A 12,535-nucleotide genomic window follows, 5' to 3' on the forward strand; every position below is an offset into this window, starting at 1 on the left:
CCTGGGATCACGCACCTCCTCGGAGGCATGTAGAGCAGAGGATGAATTACGAATTGGGGATCATCCAAACACGCCGCCTTCCAGTGAAAGTTGATCTCAGCCTCCGGGGACACGGGAGGGAGGCCTGCTCAGGAGCAGCAGCAGCACCTGGCATCCAGCACAGCGAGCGGCAAAGAGGTGTCGCCAGAATAGCGGCCCTCGGGAATCCAAGAGCGAGAACGAAACGGGGGCCGGGTTCAGGCCTGGCTCGCTGACGGGACCCGTCAGTCACGCAAGCGAAGGAGCTTGGCCAGCGTCGCCTCTCCAAGCGCTTTCCACTTCCTTGATTTTTACAAAGCAGGCATTTAATCCGAGGGGAAGTGGCGATGGCCACGCACCATTTGCAGAGTGCGGCGGAGACACGGGGCTTTGGTCGTTGGTCAGGAGCAATCTCAGCCTTGGCTGGCTCCCATCTGTCCCAGTAGAAATTCAAGCAGCCGTGCCTTTGCTCCCCTAAGTGGGGTTGCGCCTCCAAACCCTGGAAAAATACCGCACTGCCATTATGTGAATCTATGGCGCGACCTCATTTGGAAGAGCTTGTGTGGTTCTGGTCACCTTTGCACAAACAGAAGACACGCTTTATGAGTGGGTCCTAAAAATATGCTATGCAGCCCATGCTGTAGGCCAGCAATAGGTGGGAGCTGTTATGCTGCTTGCCTTAAACCTTGGGGGTATGCACCCATTGCTGGATCCGGCCAAAGGGGACCACCGACTCCAGCATCCTGTTTTCATGGTGGCCAACCGGTCAGGTGCCTCTATTGGGAAACCTGCAAGCAGGATTTGAGCCCAAGGGCCCTCTCCCCTCCTGCGGTTTCCAGACCAGTCGCATGCAGTCAGTGGACTAGGGGGGTGAGGCTGGTCCCCTAAATGTTCCTGCTAAATTAGCGTATTAAAGTATTAAAGCCTGGTGCCTCTTGCCCAAATTCCTGGCTTAGGAAGGGAGGCACATTGCTCATGCGCGCAACCACAGGACATCGGGATGCCACACGTGTGTGACATCAGCCCCCACAATTGCCCTCGCAAGCTGGAACCTCTGGCAGCCCTAACTTGTCCCCCTACAAAATATTTCACCACATGCCACTGTCCCAGATCGCTGTTCAGAAGCACGCTGCTTCCGACTGTGGAGAAGAGCCATTGTTGACATTGATAGCCCTCTCCTCTTCCATGGATTTCTCCAGTCCTCTTGCATAATAATAATAATAATAATAATAATAATAATAATAATAATAATAATATTGACTGTTAGGAAGGTAGATGAGGCTTACAAATCTGGTTGCCCTTACCACAGTTCCATTGAGTTTTCTAGCATTCATGTCTGGTTTTTTTCCTTTCCCCCTTTCCCTAATTTTAAGGCGGTGCCATCTTCTCTTATCAATTGCATAAATGGCTCATTAACTTGTTATTTACAAAGCACTCATCCTTGCAAACAGGAGTGTGGCGAGTGAAATGAAATAAGTTCCCTGTGGAAAACCCCAGAGCGTCAAATCTAGGCAAAGGAGAGGGCAGGGCCCTTGGGTGGTTTTGTTAGGGAGCAGAGAGAGATTCACTCGGTTCGCAACCTGAAAACAAACTGAACGTGTGAATGCAGCTGTCTCGTAACAGTTGCTTTCCTCCAAACATTGTGGTGTGGTTTTCCAGCGAAGTGGGGGAGAGAAATGTGTGTTATTAGAGGAAATAAGATAAAGGATGCTTCTGGGGAAGGTTCTTTCAAAAATCCATATATTAAGTAAAATTGTGTCCCTGTGTACATTGAGGGGAAATTTGCGCAGAAAACGCTGATGAATCTCCATCCGGATTTTTGTTTAGAAAGGTTACAGGCAGATGTAGAAACCAAGCAAAACCAAACTGCCCTGTGGCCCCAAGAGATCTGGGGCCCCCTCCTCGTGGGCCTTGTCAGTTTCCCGCAACTTTCGCCCAGATTTTGCACCCAAAGGGTTTATCTCTGGAAGTTCCAGCCTCATCTATCAGTTTCGGATTAAACAAAGAGGCAGGGTTGTAAAAATGCTAAAAAGTCTCTTTTGTAGTTCAAAGGGGGTGGTGGGGAAAAAAGGATGTTTTATCATGAGTAAGTTCTGCTGAAATGTTTGCCGCCCAGGGGGATCAGCAACGGAAACCGGGCGTAAAAGCCCCGGGAGGTGCAGAGATTGCGAGGAAGGCATTCCAGGCGAAATAAAAAAAGTTTGCCGGTGCCTCTCTGGATTGTCAGAGGTGCCGGCTGCATTCTGCTCCCCTTACAAGAGCCGTAAAGCAGTCGCCTTTTCATCCCAGGTTTCGCAAAGGAGAGCTCAAAGTCGCCGGAGCCAACTCTTCTTAAATATCAAGAAGTAGGCAGTTTTGGGGGATTCAAAGCCGCTTGTCTGGCCTGGGTTGTGGGCTTCTGCAGGTGGCAATGGTGGGCTTTTGCTCTATTTATATGCTCTTGTATGGCGCTCTGATGGAAAGTGGATAGGAAAATCCTTTTATTCCGCTCTCACAAAGTTACAAGGCAGGGTCATCCCCTGAAGATTCAGGACCGGGGAAAGAAAGACCTCCTTCGTGCAGAGAAGAGTTGGACTGTGGAACTCCCTACCACAGGAGGCAGGGATAGCCACCAACCTGGGCGGCTTTAAAAGGGAATTGGACAAATTCATGGAGGAGGAGATGAGTATAGATGGCTGCTAGCCATGATGGCTCAGTTCTGCCTCCCCAGCTGGAGCCAGTGATGCTTCTGTATCCCAGTTGCTTGTGCTTGGATCTGCTAGGGGACTTCCCTTTTGGGCATGGGGCTGCCCCTGTGAGGTGGGCAAGTGGCCTGACCCAGAAAGGCTCTCCTGGTGCACTTATGGAACCTCCATTCCCAGAGGCAGTCTACCCCGAGTCCTAGGGACTGATGGGCATTTGACTACTGTGAGAACAGGATGCTGGACTAGATGGGCCATGGGCCTGATCCAGCAGCCTCTTCTTACCTCCTGAACCCACCACCTGGCAGAGGAACAACTGAGTGAAAATGCACCCCCTTGTCCCGTCAAAACCAACAGGACCGGGGACAGCCATCCTCTTGATTTCAGGGAGATGGAAGCCCAGCTCCTTTCCTTGGGATCAGAGGCACTGAAGTGCATCCTATTGTGAAGCTCAGAAAGTCTCCAATTCATCTGAGGTCATGTATTTATTTCCCCGCCTGGCTGTTTTTCTCTGTTGAAACAGGATTTTTGGCTGGCGTCGGTGATGGTTTCACTGCTCCAAGACCAATCTAGCATTACCTTTTCGCCTTCGGATTCTCTGGACAGCAACCCACGCGGTGACCGGATGCAGACCCATGACAATTCGGGGTCCCCCATCCAGCAGGTGAGAATCCTAGAAGGGACCCCTGGAGGCCATTTAGTCCAGCCCCCTGCAACGCAGATGAGAATGGCCATGCGTTTTCTTCCCCGCTTGACCTGTGTCAATCCAGAAGAGGGGTTCCTGCTGGACATCAGCTCCCAGCCCGCCTGACCATTGGGGCCACGGTGGCTGATGGGAGCTGGAGTCTGTTGACATCACGTAATGAGCCAGTGTTGCCTAGTGGTTATGGTGTTGGACTAGACACCAGGAGAGACCAGGGTTCAAATCCCCCACTCAGCCATGAAGCTCACCTTGGTTGTTGTGAGGATAAAATGGAAGGGACCCCAAGGCTCACCTGCCCAAGTCAGAAATCTCCCCTAGGTCCAGGGGGTGTTTTGCCTGTGGAGTTTATGGTGTGCTCACCATAGAGTTTGACATACTTATCTTGTAGGGATGGTTGGGAATAGTGCCCAGCTGGGTTTGGGTTTCTTTTGGGGGGGGGATAGACTGGATGAGGAGTTATTGCCTGGGTAGGCCGGGACTCACTACCTTGTGATGCTGTTGGGGAAAGAACCTGAGACCTTCTACCTGCCAGGCATCTGCTCTCACAGTGACCTAACCCTCCTCAAAGGTGTTTGGTGGCTTTCAGGCAGAGGCGTCGCAAGGGGGGTGCGGTTCGTCCGAGGTGTCATACCTGGGAGGGGTGACAAAATCCCTCTGGATGGATCGTCATGGCAGCGCTTGCACCCCCAGCAGGAGGATTTTTGCGATTGGCACGATCGTCGTTGAGAAAATCCGTCTGCTAATCGTGCAAATACTGCCAGCGATCAGCCTGGCACCCCCGGCCGGCGGTGTTTGCACCCCCAAGTGGCTGGCGCTCGCATCCCTGGTGGGCGGTTTTATGCGATCGGCATTCAGATTTTTGTGATCAGTGGCCTGCGCTGGCACCCCTGGCGGGCAATGCTTGCACCCCCATCTGGCGGCGCTGATACGGTTCCATGTGATCGCCAGTCGGATTTGCATGATCTGTGGGCGTACAGTGGTACCTCGGGTTATGAACTTACTGTATTTTTCGCTCTATAAGATGCACCAGACCACAAGACGCACCTAGTTTTTGGAGGAGGAAAACAAGAAAAAAAATATTCTGAATCTCAGAAGCCAGAACAGCAAGAGGGATCGCTGCGCAGTGAAATCAGCAATCCCTCTTGCTGTTCTGGCTTCTGGGATAGTTGTGCAGCCTGCATTCGCTCCATAAGATGCACACACATTTCCCCTTACATTTTAGGAGGGAAAAAGTGAGTCTTATAGAGCAAAAAATGCAGTAATTCGTTCCGGAGGTCTGTTCTTAACCTGAAACTGTTCTTAACCTGAAGCACCACTTTAGCTAATGATGCCTCCTGCTGTGCTGCCAGAGCACAATTTCTGTTCTCATCCTGAAGCAAAGTTCTCAACCCAAGGTATTATTTCTGGGTTAGCGGAGTCTGTAACCTGAAGCATCTGTAACCTGAGATACCACTGTATCTGTTTCGTGCCAACCCTCCCTTTAAAAAGCTCAACAACTCGGTGATGGTTTCACTGCTCCAATGTTCCCAAAAAAAATTCACACTGGGTACCACCTGACCTTGCTATGCCTCTGCTTTCAGGAGACCCCGGGCTTCTGCTGCCCATCGTATGATGGCGAGGCCCGGACCGAGAGGACACACTCGGAGTCCTCCCCGAGCTCCAGCACCTCCTCCCCGCCCCCCGAACACATCTACGGGAGGTTCTCCGCCGGCCAAGGTGGCCCGGCTGAGCAGGAAGCCTTCAAGGTCCCTTCTGGCGCCGCCGAGAAGTTCAGGCGCTACAGCTATGAGGAGAGCGCGGCCGGCACCTGCGGCCGGTTCAAGAGCTCCCTCCGCAACACCCCTTTCCACCCTTACAAGCGGCAGTTCCCGGAGGAGACCTTCCCAGAAGCTCAGCAGGCCCTGGCCATGGATGGACACCTGTTCAAGGCAACCAGCATGGAGGGCTTTGAGGAGATGTGTGGGTCCACCATGACCAGGGAGGCGGAGATGTATCTGGCACACCTTCCCAGCCTCTCCTCCGAGCCGGCCTGGTGCAACGGCCTGCAGTATGCCAACCCCGGGCAGGAACATCACCCCCAGGCTATGGTGAGTTGGGCTCGTTCTAATTAAATGGCGGCATTCCATAGGAGGTGGGTTTGAATTAGGTTATGCTCAGGGGTCCCCACTCTACAGTTCTATGCTTCCATGACCTCAGAAGGTGGTGGACTCTCCTTTGCTGGAGGTTTTTAAGCAGAGGTTGGGTGGCCACCTGCCAGGGATTCTTCAGCTGTGATTCCTGCATTGCAGCGGGTTGGACTGGATGACCCTCAGGGTCCCTTCTGCTTCAAAAATTCTACAGTTATTACATCCACCAAAATGATCAATGGGATGGGGAAAGGGTTGCAGCATTTAAGGCTTTTTAAGAGTCAAGGAAGACGCAAGATGATAGCTGGCCTCCGTCTGTCTCGGCAGACAATGGAAGAGTGTGCCTTTGGGGGTGAAGTCGAAGCGTCTGAGAGTTTCAGCGCATGGCAGAGGTATAGAAAACCACGCAGGCCATGAAGAAAGTGCACAGCTCAGTGGAGATATCAGTGCTGTGTGCGGCAGCCGTGAAAAATGCAAACGCCATGCTAAGGATCATTAGGAAAGACGTTGGAAAGAAAACTGCCAATATCATAATACAAATCTCTGGTGTGATCGGATTTGTGCCCTGGCTGCCTCCCCTCGAAAGTATATTGTGGAGCTGGAAAGGGTCAGAAAAGGGCCAAATGATCGAGGGGAGGAAGTGACTCCCCTACTTTTCAGTTTAGAGAAGTAGTGATTAAGAGGTGACATGGTTTAAGTTTGTAAAATGATAAACTTGGACTGGAGCGAGTAGACAGAGAGAAGTTTTCCTCCCTCTCTCATAACACTAGAATTCCTGGACATCCCATGAAGCAGAATGCTGGGATGTCCTGGTGAGACGAAAGAGAAGTCTTTCTTCACTCAGAGTTAAACTGCAGAACTCCCTGCTGCTGTGGGAGACAGTGATGGCCACCAACTTGGATGGCTTTGAAAGAGGCTTAGGCAAATTCATGGAGAAGCAGCAAGGCTTCTGAATACCAGTTTCTGGAAGCCTACGGAAAGGAAAGGGTTTGAATCCTGAAGGCAGGTTGCCACTGGCCTGATCCTGCAGGCTGCTCTTCTGGTCTTCTTGGGCGCCCAAAGCTGTTTCAAGGAGACCACCCCCGAAAGCGGCACATCCACACACTCCTCTCTCTGTTTAACTTTCGGTCTTAGGCTCTACAGACTGGCCAAAGAAAAGAGAGGAAAAGAGATGTGTTATACCCATTAATTAAGACATTTTAAAATCACTTGCTGCTTTAATTAGAGGTGTAACAGTCACAAGGTCTCCTGGCTGGCAAGACGCATTCTGGAGTTGCACAGGATTGCAAAGGAGTCGCCACCTGCCAAGCCTTCTCTGTACAGTACATTCTGGCTGCAACTGCAGCAGAATCAATGCGAAAGGTGTTTCTTATAGAGACACCAAAAGAGTCCGATGGCCCTTTCCCAGCGACCAGTCTCTGGCCTTCTCCACCCTGCCGCTTGCCCCATCCAGGCCTAGAAAGCAGGAGTCCGAGCTGCCTTCCATTTGTCCAATGCTTTTCCTATTTTCTTCTTCTTCTTCTTCTTCTTCTTCTTCTTCTTCTTCTTCTTCTTCTTCTTCTTCTTCTTCTTCTTCTTCTTCCTTTTTTGCTCCCCCCCTTTTAATTTTTTTTTATTCACATTCGATATGATCTCTTTATTGTTATTGTCCCATGCAGAACAATGAAATTGAAAAATCTACATAAGACATTCAAAACACCCTAAAAACTCTGAAACCCCATTTTAAAATACAGTATACTCCTATAGAGACTCCTTATACTGCGTTTAAAACCAGAATTGCATTTGGGTAGGAACTGTTTCTCAGGTGGCTAGTCCTAGTCTTTATAACCCTGTACCTTCTTTATATACATTCTTTACAACAAACAACTCCAAAATAAGCAGACGTTTCAGTTTTTCATTTTTCCATCTTTCACCCAAATTTGCTTCATTTTTTCATCAGCTTGCAATTTTTTTAATATTAAAAAAATCCTACATTTCTGTGCCTTTTGGACACACTTTTCTACATAAACACATTTCCCAGCAAGCCGTTTCCACTAACGGAACACATCTTTGAGCATTATTTTAACTCACATAAACATTTGGCAGCCACTTTCCCCTAATATATGCATTAGGCTTGCAATTTTTATTTTGCACGACACGATTCAGAATTTCAAAGCCCCAAAGCCATAAATAGCCCTCTCTTCTTCCATGAATTTGCTTGAACTTTTAAAGCCATCCCAGTTGGCCTCTTGCTGGAGTGAGTTCCACAGTTTATTTATGGGGTTCATGAAAAAGTCCTGTCTTTTATCGGCCCTGAATCTTCCAACAATCACCTTCATGTCCATGAGCTCAATTGCTGGTCCTCCTCAGGGTAGACCCCTTGGAATGAATGGATCTAAGCTACCCATGGAGATTCATTTCATTGTGGCTCAACTACGAGTAGTTGTGGTTGTTGTTTAGTCGTTTAGTCGTGTCTGACTCTTCATGACCCCCTGGACCAGAGCACACCAGGCACTCCTGTCTTCCACTGCCTCCCCCAACACTGAACACAGGCTTCCCACACGTGTGGTTTTGGGGTTTTGGTTTTTTTTAACATGGCACCATGACGTTCTTCTCTCATCCACCAGGAAACAGAGGTGAAGCTGAAGACCCCACCATTGGAGGAACAGACCAGCCCCTACTGCTACCAACCTCAGGCCCCCCAGATGTATTGCCCCTCTCATCCTTTCCACCAGGTAAGGCAGGATGGGGCGACCCCCACCCACAACAGTAGAGGCACCCAGATTGCAATGTGCAGCAGCTGAACTGTGGAACTCCTTCCTGCAGGAGTCGCTGACAATCACTAACCCTTTTTGAAAGAGGATTGCACACATTTCGTGGAGGAGGGAGCTCTCAAGGGCTTTGCACTGCTTCCACGGTCGGAGGCAGGGAGTGCTTCTGAATACCAGCCGCTGGAGACTGCAGGAGGGGGAGAGTTGCTCTTGTGTTCGAATCCTGCTTGCCTGTTTCCTATTGGGAGATCTGGAGTGGATGGGCCACAGAGGCTAAGACTACCAGTCACAATGAATCCGCTCTATTCCCACGGTCCAAGGCAGCGATGCTCCTGAATATGAGTTGCTTGAAAGTGCAGGAGACGAGAGTAGCTTTCGCACTCAGCTCCCACTAGTGGGCTTCCCCAAAAAGGCATCTGGTTGGCCACTGTGAGAACAGGATGCTGGACCAGGCAGGACAGGGGCCAGATCCAGCAGAACAAGCCACTTCCAGGTTGCCATCATCAGATTCCTTCCGCAGAGCATCCTGGCCTCTGACTGCCTGACCAACCCCTCTGTCATCCAGGGAGGTCAGCGTCCTCGTTCGTTTCTGGCCCTGACCAGCAGAACGGATTCGCCTCGTGTTTTGCTGGGTCAAGGCTGACTCAGTCAGAAACCATCTCCTGGCTGGCCTGGAGTCACCTGCCCATCTGCCTTACGAGGACGGTGGTGCCAGCCTTGCCGTCGTAAAACTCCCAAAAGGCGGTTGGACCATTCTGCTGTCCTTCATTTGCCTATAAAAAAACGAAATAACACACCTGACACCGACTGCCTTGAAACTCATAAAACAGAAATGGCCTTTCAAAACAGCCCGTAATGAGGACACCTCCACCAGCTCCTTCCCCAACTTCTGAAGGAGAGACTGAAACCAATAAAATCAGAATTGCAGAGCAAAGAACTTCCTCGCCTGGCCCCAGAACCGCAGGTGAGCAGGGTGGGGCAGGTGACCCCTGGAGCCTCGCTGGAGGGCAGGATGTGGCCCCAGATGCCAAGAAAAGCCCTGGCACAGGGTCTGACCCCCAAGCGCACCGGAAAAGCTCCACTTGATCAGACCAGTGGCCCTTTTGGCCTAGCCTCTGTTCTCACCATGGCCACATAGCCTAGGAATCGAGATAGACTGCCACTAGGCCTGAAGGTTCCATGAGAGCAACAGAAGACCTCTGTTGGGTCAGGCCAAAGGGGGCCCACCTAGTTCAGCACCCTCTTCTCACAGCAGCTCACCAGATGCCCCGATCGAATAATAGAATCCTCGATTTGGATCTTGTCTATAGATGTCAAATCACCCAAGATTGAGCTCAAGCCCACAGCCCCAAGATTAAGAGCAGGAAGCCCACGAGTTGGACCTGATCCTTGCTGGATCAAGCCAAAAGTGACCCATCTAGTCCAGCAACAGCCGTTTAGGCTCCTTGGAGACCCAAATTGGTAGCAATAACTAGGCAAGGCTTTGCCGTCCCATGACTGGGAACTTGCAACCGAGGACCATGTCTTTGGTAGCATACATGCCAGACATTTAAAAAGAAGAATTCTGGGAATTGAAGTTTGTTGATGGTGTTGGGAATAGTAGCCCTGCAAGGGGCAAACGGCAGCTTCCAGGACTGTGCATTCAATGTCGGGGGCCCACACAACCTTCTCACCCTCCCAGTTGAGCTATTAAGGCTCAAAAACGATTTGGACACCTCCCCGGATGCAGAATGTGCACGTCAGGGGGGTTGAACTTGTGGCCCCCCGTTTCTTCCTCCAGCTCCCATCGTAAGATCATAAGCTGATCTTACGTTGCCCGTTTAGTCCAGCATCCTGATCTCACTGCGTCCAGCCGCATGATCTCCTCCTCCCAGAATTTCTCTGGTCTTCTTTGGAAGTCCTCCAAGTTGGCGGCTCTCACTGTCTCCTGTGGGAGGGAGTTCCACAGGTGAACTCCGTGCTGCGTGACGAAGGACTTTCTTCCATCTGCTCTGCATCTCCTAAACTTCAGCTTCATCAGAGTTCCAATGTTATGAGTGGGAGAAAAAAATCACCTCTGTCTGCTTTCTCCTTGCCCTGCAGAACTTTATAAACTGTCGTGTCACCTCGCTTGCCTACAATGCCCCAAACACTGCAAACTTTCCACATAGGGGAGTCCCTCCATTCCCTTGATCATCCCTAGCCATTGGGCATGCTGGCCGCCCAACATTTTAAAGGGCACAGCAACATTTTAAAGTGCACACCATCTCCTTGCCATTAATATTCCTCTGTAGGGCTTTGCAGCTTCCGCAGGTAAATCTCCCCAGGACTGGCTGCAGAGCAGAATATCGCCCACAACACAAGACAGCATCTTCCCTGGCTGCCCAAGAGCTTTCTGGGCTCGGTTCCTGGGGCTGCCTCCCTCCCCTCAAGCAGCCTGGGCTCCCTGGGCCTTGAGAAGGTCTCTCCTTGTTCCCTTAGATCTGCGTAAAGGCAACGGGAATGCTCCTCCTTCAGGAACACTAATAATGAATAATGAGATGCAGAACCCTCGGTGTTCTTTTACAGAGTACAAGGAGTTAGCACATGGATGGACTGTGGAACTCCCTCCCACATGGAGGCAGCGAGGGCCACCAAGCTAGATGGCTTTAAAAGACAAGTTCGTGGAGGAGGAGAGGGCTAGCAAAGACTACTAGCTATGGTGGCTGCAGACCAGAGCCTGGGCTGGCCGGCTTCATAACCTCTTTGTGACTTTACTTCTGTTGATGGAGGTTCATGCAGCAATTTTGATTTTAATTATTTTTGGTTGGGGATTCCATAGCTGTAATCCCTGCATTGCAGTGGGACAGACTTCCAACACTACAATTCTATGAATGTTTTAAATAGTAGTTTACTTGTGTTGTGTTTTTTTTTTAACTGATGGGTTTGTTGTGTTATTCTTTCTGTAAATTTCTTGGAGTTTGTTTTGGTTTTTTGCACTCTAGCCTTTGATACAATGAAGGTACATTTCTCGTCTCCTTGTGTCCCTAGTATCCTGCAGGGAACAGCTACCCGTTCTCCTACATCTCCAGCTCGCAGTACCCCTACCAACGCATCGCCCCGCAGAGCAGCCAAGAGCATCACCAGCCCCTGTTCCCCAAGCCCATCTACTCCTATAGGTAAGCCTTTGCACCTTCGTTTTATTTCCTCATTGGGATGCTTAGAACCTGCTCTTTCGTAAGATCCCCCCAAGGCATCTTAAAACAGACAGAATAGCAAGATCAATAAAATGATCCATAAAAACATAATGGAAAGCATCAGTAGATACTGGCTGGTGAAAAAAGAGAAATTCGCATTTGTCTCTTCGATTTTTGGAGTGATGTCTAAAAGGACATCAGAAGAGCCTGCCAGACCAGGACAAAGGCCACCCATCCTGTCCTCACAGTGGCCAAATACCCCCACGAACCTAGGACTCAAGATAGACTGCCTCTGGACCTGGAGGTTCCACGAGAAGAGGCCTGGCTACCAAAGGGGGCTAACCAGGCCAGCATCCTGTTCACACAGTGGCCACCAGAAGCCCACAAGCAGGACCCCTGAGTGCAACAGCCTTGTCCCATCTTGCAGTTGGCAATTGGAGGTAGGCTGCCCCTGTGCCTGGAGGCTCTGTTGTAATCCTAGCCAATAGCCTTTCCAAAGGCCCATTGAGTCCGGCACCCTGTTCTCACAAATGCCCCACAGAACAGAGGAATCTGGATAGACTGCCTCTGCACCTGGAGGTTCCATGAGGACTTCAGAAGAACATCAGAACCAGCCACTGACTAACCAGATGCATGTAGGAAACCCACCAGCAGGAGTAGAGCACAAGAGTCCTCGTTGTTCAACTACAAGCTGGGCCAAGAAGTACCTGGTCTGTCCTGAACCTCCAAATATCCAGCTTCATGGGGTGCCCCCAACTAGTTCCAGTATTATTATTATTAATAATAATAGATGTATTATTTATACCCTGCCCATCTGGCTGGGTTTCCCCAGCCACTCTGTGCAGCTCCCAACAGAATATTAAAACCACGATAAAACATCAAACATTAAAAACTTCCCTAAACAGGGCTGCCTTCAGATGTCTTCTAAAAGTCAGGTAGTTGTTTATTTCCTTGACATCTTGTCGTGGGGCATTCCACAGGGCAGGCACCACCGCCAAGAAGGCCCTCTGCCTGGTTCCCTGTAACCTCACTTCTCACAGTGAAGGAACCGCCAGAAGGCCCTCAGCGCTGGACCTCAGTGTCCAGGATGGATGACTGGGGT

At 50.4% G+C, this 12,535-nt stretch overlaps 1 protein-coding gene across 4 annotated transcripts in view; it reads left to right on the plus strand.

Moving 5' to 3' along the window:
- Positions 1 to 12,535, plus strand: part of FOXN1 (forkhead box N1) — a 48,071-nt gene that overhangs the window by 20,937 nt on the left and 14,599 nt on the right. For all 4 annotated transcript variants that reach the window (XM_083715123.1, XM_083715122.1, XM_083715120.1 and 1 more), the window contains exons 2-5: positions 3,223 to 3,363; positions 4,983 to 5,489; positions 8,135 to 8,242; positions 11,288 to 11,415. In XM_083715123.1, the coding sequence (XP_083571249.1) occupies positions 3,244 to 3,363; positions 4,983 to 5,489; positions 8,135 to 8,242; positions 11,288 to 11,415 (863 nt within the window). In that variant the 5' untranslated portion in view covers positions 3,223 to 3,243. The remainder of the gene's footprint in view (positions 1 to 3,222; positions 3,364 to 4,982; positions 5,490 to 8,134; positions 8,243 to 11,287; positions 11,416 to 12,535) is intronic.

This window comes from Podarcis gaigeae (genome assembly GCF_964106915.1).
Source record: "Podarcis gaigeae genome assembly, chromosome: 15".
In the NCBI taxonomy this organism is placed as follows: Eukaryota; Metazoa; Chordata; class Lepidosauria; order Squamata; family Lacertidae; genus Podarcis; species Podarcis gaigeae.